The sequence below is a fragment of the Triticum urartu genome, chromosome 6A, assembly GCF_056163025.1.
Source record: "Triticum urartu cultivar PI428250 chromosome 6A, HENAU_Tu73, whole genome shotgun sequence".
NCBI classification, from domain to species: Eukaryota; Viridiplantae; Streptophyta; class Magnoliopsida; order Poales; family Poaceae; genus Triticum; species Triticum urartu.
Window position 1 is genome coordinate 602,285,814 of NC_141878.1, and position 22,438 is coordinate 602,308,251.

General features: G+C 45.4%; 1 protein-coding gene, 1 long non-coding RNA gene and 1 pseudogene across 3 annotated transcripts; 1 reads left to right on the forward strand and 2 right to left on the reverse strand.

Moving 5' to 3' along the window:
* Window positions 1–1,407: 1,407 nt before the first annotated feature.
* LOC125515644 (disease resistance protein PIK6-NP) lies at window positions 1,408–2,235 on the reverse strand. Its single transcript, XM_087529291.1, has one exon. The coding sequence runs from the start codon at window positions 2,210–2,212 to the stop codon at window positions 1,430–1,432; it is 783 nt and encodes a 260-aa protein (XP_087385417.1). The 5' UTR covers window positions 2,213–2,235; the 3' UTR covers window positions 1,408–1,429.
* A 2,025-nt stretch (window positions 2,236–4,260) lies between these two features.
* LOC125546954 (disease resistance protein RGA2-like) lies at window positions 4,261–8,522 on the forward strand (annotated as a pseudogene). Its single transcript, XR_015609152.1, has 2 exons — window positions 4,261–4,394; window positions 4,486–8,522. The product of XR_015609152.1 is annotated as a disease resistance protein RGA2-like (transcript).
* A 10,989-nt stretch (window positions 8,523–19,511) lies between these two features.
* On the reverse strand, window positions 19,512–21,133 carry LOC147967150 (uncharacterized). The gene is made up of 4 exons (XR_015609156.1): window positions 20,863–21,133; window positions 20,662–20,757; window positions 20,239–20,506; window positions 19,512–20,028 (listed from the first exon to the last, which is right to left on the reverse strand). It is a non-coding gene; the product is annotated as an uncharacterized LOC147967150 (long non-coding RNA).
* Window positions 21,134–22,438: the final 1,305 nt, after the last annotated feature.

Genomic DNA, 22,438 nt, shown 5'->3' on the forward strand with positions numbered 1-22,438 from the left:
AGTGAAGGATTTTCCGGTTATAGTAAGACCTCGTATTCCCACATTCAGTGCATGGACAACACATAAAACCATTCTGCTTGTTTGCCTCAGCCGCATCGAGAAACTCATGCATGCCCTTAATGTACTCGCGGGTGTGTCTGTCACCGTACATCCATTGCCGGTTCATCTGCGTGCATTATATATAATTAAGTGTCCAAATTAATAGAAGTTCATCATCACATTAAAACCAAAGTGCATACATAGTTCTCATCTAACAACATATAGCTCTCTAGAGCATCTAATTAATTAAACCATACATTGAAACTATGTAAAACATTTCAATGCGAAAACAAATGCGATCATAATCGCAACCAAGGTAACAATTGATCCAACGGCATAATGATACCAAGCCTCGGTATGAATGGCATATTTTCTAATCTTTCTAATCTTCAAGCGCATTGCATCCATCTTGATCTTGTGATCATCGACGACATCCGCAACATGCAACTCCAATATCATCTTCTCCTCCTCAATTTTTTTTATTTTTTCCTTCAACAAATTGTTTTCTTCTTCAACTAAATTTAACCTCTCGACAATAGGGTCGGTTGGCATTTCCGATTCACATACATCCTAGATAAATAAAATATATGTCACGTTGGTCGGCATAATTTTCATAAACAATAAATGAACCAATAGTTATGAAGATAATATACATACCAAATCCGAATCATAGACAGGACGAGGGCCGATGAGGGCGGATACCAAAACCATCGCACTATATAAGATGCAATAAAAAATGTAAGAAAATGATACAAGTATCTATCTAAACAGACAAGTAAGAATATTTTTCCTTTCAGAAAGAAGATAAGAACAAGAGGCTCACCACGGTGGTGTCGGTGATGAGATCAGCGCGGGTGATCGACGGCGGTGAAGACGGGGACGGGGCGTGACGGACCGCTAAATCTAGACAAATCTCGAGGAAAATGGAGCTTGGAGGTCGAGCTTCGAGAGGAGAAAGTTTAAGTAGTGTGGCTCGGGCATTCCATCGAACACCTCATGTGCATAGGAGGTGAGCTAGAGCACCACAAACCCCTCCCCTCGCCGGCCAGAAAAAACAGAGCACTGGAGTGCTCTGCTCGCGGGCGAGGGTATATATAGGCACCTCATTGGTCCCGGTTTGTGGCAAGAACCGGGACTAAAGGGGAGCCTTTGGTCCCGGTTCAGGCCACCAACCGGGACCAATGGTGGTGGGCCAGGAGCGAGGCCCATTGGTCCTGGTTCGTCCCACCAACCGGGACCAAAAGGTCCAGACGAACCGGGACCAATGGCCCACGTGGCCCGGCCGGCCCCCTGGGCTCACGAACCGGGACCAATGCCCACATTAGTCCCGGTTCTACACTGAACCGGGACTAATGGGCTGAGCCGGCCTGGACCATAGCCCTGTTTTCTACTAGTGTGTGTCAGCATTACCTTGACCGCTAAGTTCGCTAAGAATAGCCCTTAGGATATTTATAATGTCTGGATTTCGCGACACGGATATGAAAGCATGTCTCTCGAATTTTCCTTTGAGTTCTTCATAGACTTGCTTTGCAAGAGTTGTCTTGCCCATACCTCCAGATCCAACGATGGAGACAATCTTCCGTTGTTGTGTTGACGCACGTCCATCCTCTTGTGTCAATAGCTTGATTATCTCAGCCTTGGGTCCATCAATCCCAACGAGCTTTGAGGCATGCTCAAAGATAGCAACAGCTCTAGGGTTAACGGTATCATTTTGTGTGTTATTGACGGTCTGGCGACCGTTGTACCTTGCATTTGTATTGCCCGCCTCATCGATCTGTTTTTTTTTCAGATCCTGAATCTCTCTCCCGATCCGACGGCGAGTCTTCATCTTCCCCAGCTTCCCTAGTGAGCTCTTGATCTTCTCAATGAAGCCATCTGGCTTTTCGTCTTTGTCACCTATGCTCTGCATGAAGTCGTTGATGGCATCGTCCAAGTCATAGGAGAGCTCCCGCACCTCATTCATCCACACCTTATCCCGCACATCAGGATCCTCCTCCTCCGACATCTTGAGGAGAAAAGGATCCATAGCAGCCAGCTCATGAGCGAGGGACTTGATCTCCTTGCGAACTGACTTGAAACGCTTGTACTCGTTGCCGAGCAGAACAAACAGCTTCGCTATGACAGGCTTGAGGACCCCTGTCGCCACGCTAACAAGAGCCACCTCCATGGCCATGCTAGCTGAGAGCTGGCTCAATTAATGCAACGACAGTGTTCTCAATCTACAACCTGACAAAAGCATTGATGGAAGTAAGCCACTATGCCCAAGCATTATAACACTGAACAAGCTAGCTACAAATCGCTACTGCGCCCGCCGCCGCGAGATCGAAGCAGAGTAGTAGAGATGGGGTCGTACCGGTCGTGGAGCCTGGAGTTTTATTGGGTGGCAGCAACTCAGAGACAGCTCGCTGATGGTGTCCGTCGACATAGCTGATTACCTCAGAGAGTAAATAGCTGGTTACCTCTTTTGCTCGTGGTGGATCTGAACCCTGTGGGAAGAGATTGGATTAATGGAAGTGAGGCCAAGCATCGCTGCGCCGAAACTGAAGCGGCATAGGAGGAAACAGAAGCACGGCAATGGGAGACGGGGCGTACAGTACGTACCTAGCGGGAAGGATCCGCGGCGGCGCGTGCAACGTGAGACAAGGGCGAGATAGCAGTGGGCAGGAGAAGGGCAGATCCGATCTGATTAGTTAGTGGGTAGGAGAGGTCTGGGAGTGGGATCTGATTAGTTAAGTCGCTCGTCAGCCCTTGTCTCTCTCGTTTAGTGGGACAATAGATGTATCATCACAACTAAGACGCGTTGTTATATTTTTTTGTAAAATACAAAACAATGCGTGTTCATCCGCTGGTCCGTCTCGTCTCCGATTGCCTTAGAGCCATGAGGCGATGGATCCCGGCCTTTGCCGACGGGAGGGCTCAATTTTCAGATGTTTCTTTGAGTTTTGTTAAGGCTTGTGTGTCCTGTTCTGAAAGACGAGACGGCGGCGGCTTTCTGAAGATGGAATAAGATTCTCCCCGCCTACCCCCATCTTGGTGGTGCGCCAACCATCGTCGGTGGCGTGTGGATGTGTGTCTCCAGCGGATCTGTCTTTGGTGAATTTGTGCCGATCTGGTCATAGTTCATCTACGTTCATGTGTTTTCAAGTTGGGTCATTCCAATCTATGCCGCTCTTCTTCGGCGGCGGTTACTGTTCTGATGCGCTGGTCCTATGAGGTCTTAGCACGACAATTTCCCGACTGTCTAACATAACAATTTTTGCCAGACTCCGGCGAGGGAGGGACGATAACGGCGGCACGCCTTAGGCTCGCTTCAATGCTTGTAGTCGTCCCTAGATGGTTTATGGATGTAGATACAATTTTTATTATTTCTAGTGTTCGTTATACTTTCATGATTAAATATGAATAGATGAGAATTTTTCCAAAAAAAAAGGTAAGAGTGGGCTATCACTACAAAGTTGAACGGGTGCTCTCATGCTCTTCCAACCCGGCCATATAGTTGCATTTGCTTGCCGATAAACATATGTGTCGTCATTCTAATTAAATAAGTAACCCTCTTGATTGCAAAAGCCTTACCATTTAATTTGGTCTCCCGAATTGTTAATTAAGCTTAGATACCCTACCACGCTGATTTGACCAACACTCAACAAAAACAAACTGAAAAATACACGTATATATGATTGCGAAGCATCAACTAAATGTTTTTGGCGGACTTGTTCTGTTGAAGGAAACAGCTAGTGCATTTCCAAACCAGTAAGGCGTGTACGTCCACCCCCTGCTAGTTGCAGGATGATGAGTGAAAGCTGATATAACTATGTATATATTTGATTTGCAGATCACCATCCATCGTCCACCCTTGACAGCAGGATGATGAGTAATAGCCTTCTTGCCAATTAAAAGCAGCCGCCAAAGTCGCCGTTCAAAATTCAACCATATACTAAAAATTTCCTCTAAAGGTAATGAAATTTCCAAAAACATATACAGATAGTTTAAATCTACCAAGCCACACAAATTTATGTCAAAACTACACCCACATACTAAAAAGAAAAAAACCTGCTATGAATGGTATTTGTATCTAATTTGGCTGTGAATATTATTTTCCCTGCCGACAAGCAAGAGCACATCACGCCACCGGTTTATTAGTATTGTGTGGTTACGTCATGAATATTTTTATGGTAATAGAAAAAGGGTAAGAAGAGGCAACTAGCTAGCTGGTACCATACACTGGATCATTGCGTCTATTGTTGTCTTGTTGACCTGCTGCTTGGAGAGTTCTCTCGCAATGCAACTCTAGTTCCTGCAACCTTGCATCCGCGCGCCTTCGTCCTTCTGATTCTGAGGTTCATCATCTCATCCATGTAAGCTTCAGACCATTCCTTAGCTGTTCTAACTTTCTAAGATTTCCGGCTTCCAGAAATACTGATGTTCGTGTTTCTTTTTTTCCTTCAGGAATTCACTGATTTATCTAGCTGCTTGTTTCCCACTTCTACAGGTTCTTCATCCACCAAAATAGGGGGAATTATTTTTTGCTCCTGTTTGTGATTCATTTACCTCTCGTAAGTCAAAGGGAACAAGCAGAACACTGATTTTTTTTGCTATTCCATGGAGCGGGTGGCGCTGGTTGGTTTACAATTGGTAGTGTCGCCGATCCTGAAGAAACTCATCGCGGATGCCTCAACTTACCTTGGGGTTGACATGGCGAGTGAGCTCCATGAACTGGAGACCACCATCATGCCGCAGTTCGAGCTCATGATTGAAGCAGCTAGCAAGGGCAACCACAGGATCAAGTTGGAAAAATGGGTCCAAGAGCTCAAAGAAGCCATCTGCAAAGCCGAAGACCTGCTCGACAAGCATGAGTACAACCTCCTCAAGCACCAAGCAAAGAGCGGGAGTGCCTCCACCAGCACTTGTATGCATCCTGCATGTAACTGGCTGTCCAATCTGGGCACCAAGAACAGGAAGGTACTTCACCAGCTCAAGGAACTAAAGGCCATTCTTGCGAAAGGCAAGGAGCTCCGTGAACTTCTTTGCTTACCAGCTGGTAATAATAGTGCAGAGGGCCCTGCTGTTCCTCAAGCCACATCATTACCACCTCTGAAAGTAATAGGTCGTGACAAGGATCGCGATCGTATAATAAACTTTCTTACCGAGCCTGTTGGTGCTGCCACCGACTCTATATATTCAGGTCTGGCTATTGTTGGAGCAGGAGGCATGGGAAAATCCACCTTGGCACAGCATGTTTACAATGACAAGAGGGTACAAGAACATTTTGATGTCCGGATGTGGGTGTGCATCTCACGCAGACTTGATGTCCATCGTCATACACGGGAGATCATCGAGTCCGCGGCCAAGAGGGAGTGTCCGCATGTTGATAATCTGGATACTCTCCAGTGCCAACTAAGGGACATGCTGCAGATATCAGAGAAAGTCTTGCTTGTGTTGGATGATGTTTGGTTTGATGATTCGAGCAGTCAGATGGAATGGGACCAGCTGTTAGCACCTCTGGTTTCACAGCTCAAGGGGAGCAAAGTTTTGGTAACTTCTCGACGGGATACATTTCCCTGTGCTCTTCGCTGCGAAAAGGTGCTCCGGTTGGATACCATGGAAGATACTCAGTTCCTTGCACTCTTCAAATACTATGCCTTCGCTGGGGCAGAAATCATAAACCTTTCATTGCTTGAAAGGCTAGAAGAGATTGCAGAGAAGATAGCTAAAAGGCTTGGACAGTCTCCCTTGGCTGCAAAAGTGGTGGGTTCGCAGTTGAAAGGGAAAATGGATATCTCTGCCTGGAAAAATGCTCTAACTTTAAAGATTGAAAACTTAAGTGAGCCCAGGACAGCCCTGTTGTGGAGTTATCAGAAGTTAGATCCACGTCTTCAGAGGTGCTTTGCATATTGCAGCTTGTTTCCAAAAGGGCACAAATATGACACTGATGAGTTGGTTCACCTGCTTGTAGTGGAGGGACTTGTTGATTCAAGCAACCAGAATAGGAGAATGCTAGATATTGGAAAGGATTACATCAATGAGATGGTCTCTGGATCTTTCTTGCAACCAGTTTCTAGTAGATTTCAGGGCACATACTACATCATGCATGATCTTCTTCATGATTTGGCAGAGTCACTCTCTGAACAAGACTGCTTCAGATTAGAGGATGATAAGGTGACAGAAATACCATGCACCGTCCGACATCTATCTGTATGTGTTGAGAGTATGAAACGACATAAGCACAATATCTGCAAGCTACGTAATTTACGCACTGTTATCTGCATCGAACCACTTACAGATGACATAAGTGGTATTTTCGATCAGGTTCTGCAATATTTGAAGAAGTTACGTGTGCTCCATTTGTGCTTTTACAATAGCAGCAAGCTACCTGAATCTGTAGGTGTGCTGAAGCACCTTCGGTATTTGAACCTCGTGAAAACTTCTATTGCCGAGTTGCCTGGATCATTATGTGCTCTTTATCACCTACAGGTACTTCAGTTAAACGATAAAGTTAAGAGCTTGCCTGACAAACTCTGCAATTTAAGCAAGCTACGGTATCTTGAAGGGTACCGCGATCTGACATACAGGATGTATGAAGTAGCTCTGCCTCAAATCAGTTATGTAGGCAAGCTAACTTTGCTCCAACATCTCAAAGAATTTTGTGTGCAAAAATAGAAGGGGTCTGAGTTGCAACAGCTCAGTGACATGAAAGAGCTTGGTGGCAGTTTAAGTGTCAGAAATCTGGAGAATGTCAGTGGAAAGAATGAGGCCATAGACTCTATGCTGTATCAGAAAAGTCACCTTGGAACCCTGTGTCTCGTGTGGAGTTCCAATAATGACGCAAGTGTAGAGGACAGTTTACAGTTGGAGATTATAGAAGGTTTGATGCCGCCGCCTCAACTTCAGTGCCTCGAAATTGAGGGTTACAACTGTGCCACGTATCCAAGTTGGCTACTTGAGGGTTCGTATTTTGAAAATTTGCAATCTTTTAACCTTGTGAACTGCAGTGCGTTAGAAGGCCTACCACTCAATACCGATCTCTTCAGGCATTGCACTAAACTGCAGCTCCAGAATGTGTCAACTCTGAAAACATTATCTTGTCTTCCAGCAGCACTTACTCACTTAATGATTGGCAGTTGTCCATTGCTTACGTTTATTACTGATGGTGAGCTAGAACAGCGTGATGAGAGAGAGAACATCATGAGGACAGACACCTTGGCATCACAACTTGCCTTCATATGGGAGGTGGATTCCGGATCAGAAATTAGGAAAGTATTATCATCAGAACATTCATCTCTGAAGCAGTTGATGGATGCTGACAAGTCACATCTTCAAACCATTGCAAGTGCTGTAGAAAGAGAAAACAACGAGGTAATGCTGAAAGAGGATATCATCAAGGCGTGGATATGTTGCCACGAGCAGAGGATTGGATTCATTTACGGAAGAAGCATCGGGATGTCATTGGTTCCACCGTCGGGGCTTTGTCGACTTCACCTTTCTTCGTGCAGCATTACTGATGGGGCATTAGCTGTTTGCCTTGATGGTCTCACTTCACTGACAAGGTTGGCTTTAGAGGAGATCATGACTTTAACTACACTTCCGTCGCAAGAGGTACTCCAACATTTGACAAAGCTTGACTACATGTTCATCAAATCTTGCTGGTGTTTGAGGTCACTAGGAGGCTTAAGAGCTGCTACCTCTCTTTTGGAGGTTAGGTTGATTACCTGCCCTTCGTTAGACTTGGCACGTGGAGCAGATTTATTGCCATTATCTCTTGAGAAGCTCCATATATCCCGTTGCGTTGTCGCAGCCAATTCCATCAGTGGTGACTTGCCGCAGCTGGTAGACCTTTCCATGTTTGGGTGCAGAAGCTCTGCATCCTTGTCGATTGGCCATCTGACCTCCCTTGAATCATTATCTCTAGGAGGTTTCCCGGATCTGTGCTTTCTTGAAGGATTGTCTTCCCTGAAAGTTCATCATGTGCATTTGACAAATGTTCCGAAGCTAACTGCGGAGTGCATCGCACAGTTTCGGGCCCAGAAATCACTCTATGTTAGCAGCCCTGCGATGCTCAACCACATGCTCTCGGCTGAAGGCTTTACAGTTCCATCATTTCTTTGTCTTGAAGAATGCAAAGATCCATCCGTTTCATTTGAGGAATCTGCAAATTTCACTTCAGTCAAGTGCCTGAGATTATGCGACTGTGAAATGCGTTCCCTGCCAGGAAATCTCAAGTGCTTCTCCAGCCTGATGACACTTGAAATCCATATGTGCCCCAATATATCATCGTTACCAGATCTGCCATCCTCCCTCCAGCACATAGTCATGTGGCATTCCGAACTCCTCAAGAAGAGCTGCCAAGCCCCGGATGGAGAAAGCTGGCCAAAGATTGAGCATATTCGCTGGAAAGAATTCAGAGAATTTTGATCCAGCTTCACAGCTACAATGAAAATGGGAAGGTAAAGATCCCACCAATGCACTCTCCAAGATAATAACTTGTAATATTTATTTCATAGAATTTTACTGTTTAAACTTTAAAGTGCTTTATTTAAACAGCTGGCCCGAGACCTGCCCTCTCCAGTGACCTCGTCCACCTGTGATCAAGCCGAGTACCTCAAACTCGTCTTACCCCAGTTCAACTCTCTCCTATCTGTCGCCGAATACTCCATCGACTTCACCGAGACATGTCTAACTTTGCATCCTGATGTACTATCATTGTAGTTTTATCTGTACCAATGTTCTGTGTTGGGTCGCTACTCACTCCAACAGATGCCAGGGAGCGTCTATCTGTTGGGAGACGGTAGCGCGGACTATCTTCAACCGGTTTGAATGGCGGTCATGTAATAGGATAGTGTAGTTTCCTATCTATCTTTATTCCGCCGGTTGTGGCTATCCTGCTTTTCTATTTGTGGCTCTTTGAGAGCCCTTTTGCTGTTTGAGACTTGGACACTTTATTAAACTATTTGCTTTTTAATAAAATGGCCACATGCATCATTCTGATGCAGAGGCCGGAGGATAACCTCATTTTCGAAGAAAAAAAATGTTTTGTGCTGGGTGCATCATTCATACTGTGAACGAATGTCCGCCCCAGCCCCGGGTGCACCCAGTCTCAGCTCACATGAATCTGTGTTGTACGTACCATCAATCTATCATGCATGTGATTTCTTGTCTGTACGTTATCTTAGACAAATATACAAGAACTGATAGAGACTTAATACCATAATGGTATTTCGTTTTGCCATTTAGCGTCTCTATATACCATTGTTGACATCTTTTAATTGGCATATAAGATGGTCAAACCAATTCTGAACATGCAAATTCAAACAAAAAATAGTTGAAAAATGCTACTGCGCTGCAGATCTGTATCACAATTATGGATCATCAAGCTAGTAAACCAATACCATCTGCAACTTTGTCAGAAGACTGCATTTTTTTTCCAGTCAAATTTGTTTCATAGGTTGCTCTTTTCACATAATCTAACAGAGAACTGAAAGTCCAGTAAGTCCAAACAGTAAAATGTGTTCGACTATTGAGAGAGATGACATACATACTCCCTCCGTCCCATGATATAAGAACATTTTTGACACTAGTGTAATGTAAAAAACGTTCTTATATTATGGGACAGAAGGAGTACTTTTGAATAACAACCTGGATGATGTAGAACCAGAAATTTACGACATTCAACTACATAGGGCAAGGAGCCAATTTTTAAGGAGTAACATATCTCAAAAGCTAAAAAGAGAGGGCTGGCCTGGTGCATTATTTGCTCGTCGTTGAGTTCAGGATGACCCTTGGCATGCTTTGAAACAGAGTCTCAACGCCATCATCTTCATGCAACCCATTCATGAAACAGAGTCTCCTTTCCAAAATTAGATATGCCACTGAAATGATCATCCAGAGAGTAGCACTGCAATGGTCAGTCCATAATTTTTTTATCAGTGCTTATTAGACTGTGGAAGAATGGAAGCTTGTATAAAAATATCCAAATTGCTGAAAAAGATAAGAAGAGTGTATATGTAAAATCACACATCTTCATTACTGAAAAATGCAAAACCTGCTGATGCAAAAACATAATGTCCGCCCCGGCCCAGTTTCAGTTCACATGGATCTGTATTGTACTATCAATCTATCATGCATTGATTTCTTGTCTGTACGTTACCTTAGACAGATTTACAATAACTGACAGAGACTTAATACCATAAGGCTGGTTGTAATGGGGAGTATCATATACTAGTATCATGCATATGATACTAGTGTATGATACTACCTCCCTAATGCATAGTATCATATATTAGTATCATGTAGTACTCTATTTATTGCCATGCATGACACAAAGTAGCATTGCATTTATTAGATACGGTATCATGATATGATACTCCATCCTCTCTTTCTTCATTTAATGCTATGACACCTCATCAAAATTGCTTAGTTGGCATGCATGATACTAGCTATGATACTACCATTACGACCTGAAGGAAATATGCCCTAGAGGCAATAATAAAGTTATTATTTATTTCCTTATATCATGATAAATGTTTATTATTCATGCTAGAATTGTATTAACCGGAAACATAATACATGTGTGAATACATAGACAAACTTAGTGTCACTAGTATGCCTCTACTTGACTACCTCGTTAATCAAAGATGGTTATGTTTCTTAACCATGAACAAAGTGTTGTTATTTGATTAACGAGGTCACATCATTAGTTGAATGATCTGATTGACATGACCCATTCCATTAGCTTAGCACCCGATCGTTTAGTATGTTGCTATTGCTTTCTTCATGACTTATACATGTTCCTATGACTATGAGATTATGCAACTCCCGTTGCCGGAGGAACACTTTGTGTGCTACCAAACGTCACAACGTAACTGGGTGATTATAAAGGAGCTCTACAGGTGTCTCCAATGGTAGATGTTGGGTTGGCGTATTTCGAAATTAGGATTTGTCACTCCGATTGTCGGAGAGGTATCTCTGGGCCCTCTCGGTAATGCACATCACATAAGCCTTGCAAGCATTGCAACTAATGAGTTAGTTGCGGGATGATGTATTACAGAACGAGTAAAGAGACTTGCCGGTAACGAGATTGAACTAGGTATTGGATACCGATGATCGAATCTCGGGCAAGTAACATACCGATGACAAAGGGAACAACGTATGTTGTTATGCGGTCTGACCGATAAAGATCTTCGTAGAATATGTAGGAGCCAATATGGGCATCCAGGTCCCGCTATTGGTTATTGACCGGAGACGTGTCTCGGTCATGTCTACATTGTTCTCGAACCGTAGGGTCCGCACGCTTAAGGTTACGATGACAGTTATTATGAGTTTATGCATGTTGATGTACTGAAGTTAGTTCGGAGTCCCAGATGTGATCACGGATATGACGAGGAGTCTCGAAATGGTCGAGACATGAAGATTAATATATTGGATGACTATATTCGGACACCGGAAGGGTTCCGGAGAAGTATCGGATAAAACCGGAGCACCGGGGGGTTACCGGAACCCCCGGGGGGTTAATGGGCCTCATGGGCCTAATGTGGAGAAGAGGAAGGGGCTGCCAGGGCAGGCCGCGCGCCCCCTCTCCCCCTAGTCCGAATTGGACAAGGAGGGAGGGGCGGCGCCCCCCCCCCCCCCCTTCCTATTCTCCCTCCACCTCTCCTAGTTGGACAAGGATTGGGGGGAGTCCTACTCCCAGTAGGAGTAGGACTCCTCCTGCGCGCCTCCTAGGGCCGGCCGCACCCGCTCCCCTTGGATCCTTTATATATGGGGGCAGGGGGCACCTCTAGACACACAAGTTGATCCACGTGATCGTTCCTTAGCCGTGTGCGGTGCCCCCTGCCACCATATTCCACCTCGATCATATCGTTGTAGTGCTTAGGCGAAGCCCTGCGTCGGTAGAACATCATCATCGTCACCACACCGTTGTGCTGACGGAACTCATCCCCGAAGCTTTGCTGGATCGGAGCCCGGGGAGCGTCATCGAGCTGTACGTGTGCTAAGAACTCGGAGGTGCCGGAGTAACGGTGCTTGGATCGGTCGGATCGGGAAGACGTACGACTACTTCCTCTACGTTGCGTCAACGCTTCCGTTGCGGTCTACGAGGGTACGTAGACAACACTCTTCCCTCTCGTTGCTGTGCATCACCATGATTTTGCGTGTGCGTAGGAAATTTTTTGAAATTACTGCGTTCCCCAACAGTGGCATCCGAGCCTAGGTTTTATGGTTTGATGTTATATGCACGAGTAGAACACAAGTGAGTTGTGGGCGATATAAGTCATACTGCCTACCAGCATGTCATACTTTGGTTCGACGGTATTGTTGGATGAAGCGGCCCGGACCGACATTACGCGTACGCTTACGCGAGACCGGTTCTCCCGACGTGCTTTGCACATAGGTGGCTTGCGGGTGACTGTTTCTCCAACTTTAGTTGAACCGAGTGTGGCTACGCCCGGTCCTTGCGAAGGTTAAAACGGAGTCAAATTGACAAACTATCGTTGTGGTTTTGATGCGTAGGTGAGATTGGTTCTTGCTTAAGCCCGTAGCAGCCACGTAAAACTTGCAACAACAAAATAGAGGACGTCTAACTTGTTTTTGCAGGGCATGTTGTGATGTGATATGGCCAAGACATGATGCTAAATTTTATTGTATGAGATGATCATGTTTTGTAACCGAGTTATCGGCAACTGGCAGGAGCCATATGGTTGTCACTTTATTGTAAGCAATGCAATCGCGATGTAATGCTTTACTTTATCACTAAGCGGTAGCGATAGTCGTGGAAGCATAAGATTGGCGAGACGACAACGATGCTACGATGGAGATCAAGGTGTTGCGCCGGTGACGATGATGATCATGACAGTGCTTCGGAGATGGAGATCACAGGCACAAGATGATGATGGCCATATCATATCACTTATATTGATTGCATGTGACGTTTATCTTTTATGCATCTTATCTTGCTTTGATTGACGGTAGCATTATAAGATGATCTCTCGCTAATTATCAAGAAGTGTTCTCCCTGAGTATGCACCGTTGCGAAAGTTCTTCGTGCTGAGACACCACGTGATGATCAGGTGTGATAGGCTCTACGTTCAAATACAACGGGTGCAAAACAGTTGCACACGCGGAATACTCAGGTTATACTTGACGAGCCAAGCATATACAGATATGGCCTCGGAACAGGGAGACTGAAAGGTCGAGCGTGAATCATATAGTAGATATGATCAACATAGTGATGTTCACCAATGAAACTACTCCATCTCACGTGATGATCGGACATGGTTTAGTTAATTTGGATCACGTGATCACTTAGAGGATTAGAGGGATATCTATCTAAGTGGGAGTTCTTAAGTAATTTGATTAATTGAACTTAAACTTATCATGAACTTAGTACCTGATAGTATCTTGCTTGTTTATGTTTGATTGTAGATAGATGGCTCGTGCTGTTGTTCCATTGAATTTTAACGCGTTCCTTGAGAAAGCAAAGTTGAAAGATGATGGTAGCAATTACACGGACTGGGTCCGTAACTTGAGAATTATCCTCATTGCTGCTCAGAAGAATTACGTCCTGGAAGCACCGCTGGGTGCCAGGCCTGCTACTGGAGCAACACCAGATGTTATGAACGTCTGGCAGAGCAAAGCTGATGACTACTCGATAGTTCAGTGTGCCATGCTTTACGGCTTAGAATCGGGACTTCAACGACGTTTTGAACGTCATGGAGCATATGAGATGTTCCAGGAGTTGAAGTTAATATTTCAAGCAAATGCCCGGATTGAGAGATATGAAGTCTCCAATAAGTTCTATAGCTGCAAGATGGAGGAGAACAGTTCTGTCAGTGAGCATATACTCAAAATGTCTGGGTATAATAATCACTTGATTCAAATGGGAGTTAATCTTCCAGATGATTGCGTCATTGAAAGAATTCTCCAATCACTGCCACCAAGCTATAAGAGCTTCGTGATGAACTGTAATGTGCAAGGGATGAACAAGACTATTCCCGAGCTCTTCGCAATGCTGAAAGCTGCGGAGGTAGAAATCAAAAAGGAGCATCAAGTGTTGATGGTCAACAAGACCACTAGTTTCAAGAAAAAGGGCAAAGGGAAGAAGAAGGGGAACTTCAAGAAGAACGGCAAGCAAGTTGCTGCTCAAGAGAAGAAACCCAAGTCTGGACCTAAGCCTGAAACTGAGTGCTTCTACTGCAAGCAGACTGGTCACTGGAAGCGGAACTGCCCCAAGTATTTGGCGGATAAGAAGGATGGCAAGGTGAACAAAGGTATATGTGATATACATGTTATTGATGTGTACCTTACTAATGCTCGCAGTAGCACCTGGGTATTTGATACTGCTTCTGTTGCTAATATTTGCAACTCGAAACAGGGACTACGGATTAAGCGAAGATTGGTTAAGGACGAGGTGACGATGCGCGTGGGAAACGGTTCCAGAGTCGATGTGATCGTGGTCGGCACGCTACCTCTACATCTACCTTCGGGATTAGTATTAGACCTAAATAATTGTTATTTGGTGCCAGCGTTGAGCATGAACATTATATATGGATCTTGTTTAATGCGAGACGGTTATTCATTTAAATCAGAGAATAATGGTTGTTCTATTTATATGAGTAATATCTTTTATGGTCATGCACCCTTGAAGAGTGGTCTATTCTTGTTGAATCTCGATAGTAGTGATACACATATTCATAATGTAGAAGCCAAAAGATGCAGAGTTGATAATGATAGTGCAACTTATTTGTGGCACTGCCGTTTAGGTCATATCGGTGTAAAGCGCATGAAGAAACTCCATACTGATGGACTTTTGGAACCACTTGATTATGAATCACTTGGTACTTGCGAACCGTGCCTCATGGGAAAGATGACTAAATCACCGTTCTCCGGTACTATGGAGAGAGCAACAGAATTGTTGGAAATCATACATACAGATGTATGTGGTCCGATGAATATTGAGGCTCGTGGCGGATATCGTTATTTTCTCACCTTCACAGATGACTTAAGCAGATATGGGTATATCTACTTAATGAAACATAAGTCTGAAACATTTGAAAGGTTGAAAGAATATCAGAGTGAAGTTGAAAATCATCGTAACAAGAAAATAAAGTTTCTATTATCTGATCGTGGAGGAGAATATTTGAGTTACGAGTTTGGTGTACATTTGAAAAATTCTGGAATAGTTTCGCAACTCACGCCACCCGGAACACCACAACGTAATGGTGTGTCCGAACGTCATAATCGTACTTTACTAGATATGGTGCGATCTATGATGTCTCTTACTGATTTACCGCTATCGTTTTGGGGATACGCTCTAGAGACGGCCGCATTCACGTTAAATAGGGCACCATCAAAATCCGTTGAGACGACGCCTTATGAACTGTGGTTTGGCAAGAAACCAAAGTTGTCGTTTCTGAAAGTTTGGGGCTGCGATGCTTATGTGAAAAAGCTTCAACCTGATAAGCTCGAACCCAAATCGGAGAAATGTGTCTTCATAGGATATCCAAAGGAAACTATTGGATACACCTTCTATCACAGATCCGAAGGCAAGACTTTTGTTGCTAAATTCAAAAACTTTCTGGAGAAGGAGTTTCTCTCGAAAGAAGTGAGTGGGAGGAAAGTAGAACTTGACGAGGTAACTGTACCTGCTCCCTTATTGGAAAGTAGTACATCACATAAAACTGTTTCTGCGACACCTACACTAATAAGTGAGGAAGTTAATGATAATGATCATGAAACTTCAGAACAAGATACTACTGAACCTCGTAGATCAACCAGATTGAGATCCGCGCCAGAGTGGTACGGTAATCCAGTTCTGGAAGTCATGCTACTAGATCATGATGAACCTACGAGCTATGAAGAAGCGATGGTGAGCCCAGATTCCGCAAAGTGGCTTCAAGCCATGAAATCTGAGATGGGATCCATGTATGAGAACAAAGTATGGATTTTGGTTGACTTGCCCGATGATCGGCAAGCAATTGAGAATAAATGGATCTTCAAGAAGAAGACTGACGCTGACGGTAATGTTACTGTCTACAAAGCTCAACTTGTTGCAAAAGGTTTTCGACAAGTTCAAGGGGTTGACTACGATGAGACCTTCTCACCCGTAGCGATGCTTAAGTCTGTCCGAATCATGTTAGCAATTGCCGCGTTTTATGATTATGAAATTTGGCAGATGGATGTCAAAACTGCATTCCTGAATGGATTTCTGGTAGAAGAGTTGTATATGATGCAACCGGAAGGTTTTGTCGATCCAAAGGGAGCTAACAAAGTGTGCAAGCTCCAGCGATCCATTTATGGACTGGTGCAAGCCTCTCGGAGTTGGAATAAACGTTTTGATAGTGTGATCAAAGCATTTGGTTTTATACAGACTTTTGGAGAAGCCTGTATTTACAAGAAAGTGAGTGGGAGCTCTGTAGCATTTCTGATATTATATGTGGATGACATATTACTGATCGGAAATGATATAGAATTTCTGGATAGCATAAAGGGATACTTGAATAAGAGTTTTTCAATGAAAGACCTCGGTGGAGCTGCTTACATATTAGGCATAAAGATCTATAGAGATAGATCAAGGCGCCTAATTGGACTTTCACAAAGCACATACCTTGACAAGATTTTGAAAAAGTTCAAAATAGATCAAGCAAAGAAAGGGTTCTTGGCTGTGTTATAAGGTGTGAAGTTGAGTCAGACTCAATGCCCGACCACTGCAGAAGATAGAGAGAAAATGAAAGATGTTCCCTATGCTTCAGCCATAGGCTCTATCATGTATGCAATGCTGTGTACCAGACCTGATGTGTGCCTTGCTATAAGCTTAGCAGGGAGGTACCAAAGTAATCCAGGAGTGGATCACTGGACAGCGGTCAAGAACATCCTGAAATACCTGAAAAGGACTAAGGATATGTTTCTCATATATGGAGGTGACAAAGAGCTCACCGTAAAAGGTTACGTTGATGCAAGCTTTGACACTGATCCGGACGATTCTAAATCGCAGACCGGATACGTGTTTACATTAAACGGTGGAGCTGTCAGTTGGTGCAGTTCTAAACAAAGCGTCGTAGCGGGATCTACATGTGAAGCGGAGTACATAGCTGCTTCGGAAGCAGCGAACGAAGGAGTCTGGATGAAGGAGTTCATATCCGATCTAGGTGTTATACCTAGTGCATCGGGTCCAATGAAAATCTTTTGTGACAATACTGGTGCAATTGCCTTGGCAAAGGAATCCAGATTTCACAAGAGAACCAAGCACATCAAGAGACGCTTCAATTCCATCCGGGATCTAGTCCAGGTGGGAGACATAGAGATTTGCAAGATACATACGGATCTGAATGTTGCAGACCCATTGACTAAGCCTCTTCCATGAGCAAAACATGATCAGCACCAAGGCTCCATGGATGTTAAAATCATTACTATGTAATCTAGATTATTGACTCTAGTGCAAGTGGGAGACTGAAGGAAATATGCCCTAGAGGCAATAATAAAGTTATTATTTATTTCCTTATATCATGATAAATGTTTATTATTCATGCTAATATTGTATTAACCGGAAACATAATACATGTGTGAATACATAGACAAACTTAGTGTCACTAGTATGCCTCTACTTGACTAGCTCGTTAATCAAAGATGGTTATGTTTCCTAACCATGAACAAAGTGTTGTTATTTGATTAACGAGGTCACATCATTAGTTGAATGATCTGATTGACATGACCCATTCCATTAGCTTAGCACCCGATCGTTTAGTATGTTGCTATTGCTTTCTTCATGACTTATACATGTTCCTATAATTATGAGATTATGCAACTCCCGTTTGCCGGAGGAACACTTTGTGTGCTACCAAACGTCACAACGTAACTGGTTGATTATAAAGGAGCTCTACAGGTGTCTCCAATGGTAGATGTTGGGTTGGTGTATTTCGAGATTAGGATTTGTCACTCCGATTGTCGGAGAGGTATCTCTGGGCCCTCTCGGTAATGCACATCACATAAGCCTTGCAAGCATTGCAACTAATGAGTTAGTTGCGGGATGATGTATTACGGAACGAGTAAAGAGACTTGCCGTAACGATATTGAACTAGGTATTGGATACCGACGATCGAATCTCGGGCAAGTAACATACCGATGACAAAGGGAACAACGTATGTTGTTATGCGGTCTGACCGATAAAGATCTTCGTAGAATATGTAGGAGCCAATATGGGCATCCAGGTCCCGCTATTGGTTATTGACCGGAGACGTGTCTCGGTCATGTCTACATTGTTCTCGAACCGTAGGGTCCGCACGCTTAAGGTTACGATGACAGTTATTATGAGTTTATGCATGTTGATGTATTGAAGTTAGTTCGGAGTCCCGGATGTGATCACGGACATGACGAGGAGTCTCAAAATGGTCGAGACATAAAGATTAATATATTGGATGACTATATTCGGACACCGGAAGGGTTCCGGAGAAGTATCGGATAAAACTGGAGCACTGGGGGGTTACCGGAACCCCCGGGGGTTAATGGGCCTCATGGGCCTAATGTGGAGAAGAGGAAGGGGCTGCCAGGGCAGGCCGCACGCCCCCTCTCCCCCTAGTCCGAATTGGACAAGGAGGGAGGGGCGGCGCCCCCCCCCCTTCCTATTCTCCCTCCACCTCTCCTAGTTGGACAAGGATTGGGGGGGGAGTCCTACTCCCGGTAGGAGTAGGACTCCTCCTGCGCGCCTCCTAGGGCCGGCCGCACCCCCTCCCCTTGGATCCTTTATATACGGAGGCAGGGGGCACCTCTAGACACACAAGTTGATCCACGTGATCGTTCCTTAGCCGTGTGCGGTGCCCCCTGCCACCATATTCCACCTCGATCATATCGTTGTAGTGCTTAGGCGAAGCCCTGCGTCGGTAGAACATCATCATCGTCACCACGCCGTTGTGCTGACGGAACTCATCCCCGAAGCTTTACTGGATCGGAGCCCGGGGAGCGTTATCGAGCTGTACGTGTGCTAAGAACTCGGAGGTGCCGGAGTAACGGTGCTTGGATCGGTCGGATCGGGAAGACGTACGACTACTTCCTCTATGTTGCGTCAACGCTTCCGTTGCGGTCTACGAGGGTACGTAGACAACACTCTCCCCTCTTGTTGCTGTGCATCACCATGATCTTGCGTGTGCGTAGGAAATTTTTTGAAATTACTGCGTTCCCCAACACGACCAGCCTAAGGCTGTTCCGTTTTGCCATTTAGCATCTCTATACACCATTATTGACATCTTTTAATTGGCGCACAAGAATGGTCAAACCAGTTCTGAACATGCAAATTCAACCATACAGAAGCATGATAAGCAGCAGGCAACAGAAAAAAGTTTGAAAAATGCTACTGTGCTGCAGATCTGCATCTTGTTTATGGATCATCAAGTTGCATCTGCAACTTGGTTAGGAGACTGCATTTGTTTTCAGTCAAATTTGTTGCATAGGTTCACCCGCAAAAAAAATAATTTGTTGCATAGGTTGCTCTTTTGACATATCTAAAACGGCACTGAAAGACCAATAAGTCCGAACTGCAAAATGTTTGCGGCTACTGAGAGAGACGACATATATTTTTTGAATGACAACCTTGATGAGCCAGAATTAGAAATTCACAACATTCAACTGCATATATGTGACAGGGCAGGGAGCTAATTTTTAGCGAGTAACACCTCTCAAAAGCTAAAGGGGGAGGGCTGGCCTGCTGAATTATTTACTCGTCGTTCAGTTCAGGATGTTCCGTGGCAAGCTTCGGCGACAACTTGTGGTGATTTCAAGGCCCAAGCCACCATCTTCATGCAACCTTACCCAGTAACAAAACAGAGTCGCCTTTCCAACATTAGACAAGCCACCAAAATAATCATCAGGAGAGTAGCACTGCAACGGTCAGTCACATAATTTATTTTTTTTATCACGGGGCTAAGCAATACAGCAACAATTCCACCAATCTCCTCTCTAATCCTTACAGACTGTAAAAGACTGCAGGCTTGTATAACAACATCCAAATCGCTGAAAAAGATGAGAAGAACATATATGTAAAATCACGCATCTAGTCATAACTGAAAAATGTAAAATGTACTGTTGCAAAAACATAACTGCCTGCACCTCACATATTTGTTTTATAACTAATCTCTAACTGAAGGCTGAAGCATCCAGCAGTTATCTAGGGATGACCAGAGAAACAGCCGAACAGAAAGATAGATTTGAATAATTACATACCCATCTAGTCATAGATTTGAAGATAGATCTGAACACAGCCGAACACAAAGGCTGACCATCCTGCCTGCACCTCCCAGCAAGTTTTAGTGATTTCGATGCCCAATACCATCGGCGATTGTGCGTCATCTTCAGGCATGCAGTCAGCGGTCCAACATCAGCCAGGACAAATAGATAATCATCTGCTGCGTAGGCCCTCCAGCATCCAGAGATCAAGTAGCAGCGCAAATTATCAATCGGTAAAATAAGATTGTAACAGTGAGATATTGATCTGTAAGCATACATAACAGCATCCAGATCAAAAGTTGAGAAAAACGTAGTTCAAGGAAAATGTAACCGCATGATCGATGCATGCCTAAGCTAGCTTGCAAAAGAACTTGTTGAATGAAAAATCAAAGAAGAAATGGCAGTATTCTGAGCACCTACCTCACAACTCACGTCGTTGCAGCGGCACTATCAGCATCAGTAAACAAGTCAAATTATGCGGCATGTCAGCTGCATAATCAAAGTTTTGCTCCCAAGCTGAAAAGTCACAGAGACAGTTAGCCTCGCCATACAAGGCAATGAAATTGTGAAAGAGTGATTACTACTAGTGCCACAATAAAATCTACGGAAGAAGTAACGCACTATATGTGGTCTTAGTTCATGGAGCACCATGATTGGAGTGATTGAAGATTAGAGTAAGGTGTTTGTTGGGATGTGCGCTGACTGCTCTCTCCAGAGATGCCTTTACTGCATCAACAGTGGTGCTCCTTAAGCCACTCCAGGTAGAAAGTGATTCATATTTGGATGTTACAAGGCTGCAGAGGTTTTCGATCCCAAAATGGAAAGCACCAGGACTGCTAAGAGACTCAAGTTGACTTGTGCAATGGCAGAAAAGCATGGAGCAAGGAGAGGATCCAAGTATCTGTGTGGGGGGGTTTATTAGCCAGCAAAACGTGTACCTAACGTGAGCTGCACTTGACTTGACTTGTCTTCCTGACCACACACGTGAGCTGTGGCTGATGGTAATCCTATCGGAATGCCAATCTTGTGCAGCCAATCGATGTGAACAGAACGAGTAGAATAGTCTCCAGAGTAGAATAGAGAATGGTTATTGCAAAAAAGATACTTGGGGGCCTGGTCGCATCACCCCCCTCCCTCGCGTCGCCCGCTCGGGCGACTCGAGGGGCGAATCCGAATCCCGCCGCCGCACCTCCCTCCTCCTCGATCTCCCCTCGCCGCCACCAGAGGCAGCCGCCGGGCCTTCTTGGTGTGCTGCTGATGATGGTGGCGGCGGGGTCCTCGCTGCCTCGCCTCGCGCGCGGGGGGCTGCGGGATCTGGGGCGGCGGCCCGTCTGGTGTGGCGCCTCCAGCCCTTTGGCTCCTGGTGGCGCGGGCGTGGGCCGGCTGTCTTGACCGTGAGGACGGTGAGATCTCCGGAGGATGCGGGTCTGGGCTCGGCGTCGGCTCCGGCTTCCGCGGTGTCAGATCTGGCCGCCTCCACACCACCTCTCCAGCGGCGTGCTCCTCCCCCCCTCCAGATCCGGTCTGCTACGACATGGGGGGCTGGTTTCGGTGGGTGGGAGCGGATGGAGGGGTTCCAGGACCGGGGGAAACCCCTAGCCAGCCTTGCTGGCGCGACGGCGGCGACGCCCGTGGGCGCCGCTCACCTCCTTGGAGGCGCCGGTCAGGTCCTGTCCTCCCCATCCCATGCCCCCTTGCTTCCTGGGTGAAAACCCAAACTTTGTTGGATGGCGGCGACGCCCCAGGCGCCGTAATCTTCTTGAAGACGCCATTTTTGGGAACAAGTGGAGCGGCGGGCTTCGGTGTGGTGCGGTTTGGTGTGCGGCGGCGGCGACAGCAAGCCTCCAGCGGCAGCCATGCCTTCCCTGGTGCGGGGTTCTGTTATGGTGGTGCTCTTCGTGCGGCTTTGAGGGCCTCCGATGCCGTGGATCTCCAGGAAGGGAGGGGATAGGGTTCCCCTCCTCCGGTGGTTTCCCTCCAGCTCGCCGAGAGTGTCGAGCTTCTGTGTTTTGGTCTTGGCCCTTGTTGTTGCCCTTCATCCTGGCAGCTCCACCTCTTTCTCGCCCGATCTTCGGTTTTGGGGCTGCTTGGCTCTAGGTGAGTCGCCGTCGACATGTGAGGAACGCCTGGTTCCGCTCCTGTGGCTTCCTTGGGTGCCATTCAGATAGGTTCTAGGGTGAACTAGTCCATCGCTCAA

Coding starts and splice junctions, on each gene's coding strand:
- LOC125515644 (XM_087529291.1), bottom strand. CDS start 2,212: ATGGCCATGGAGGTGGCTCTTGTTAGCGTGGCGACAGGGGTCCTCAAG.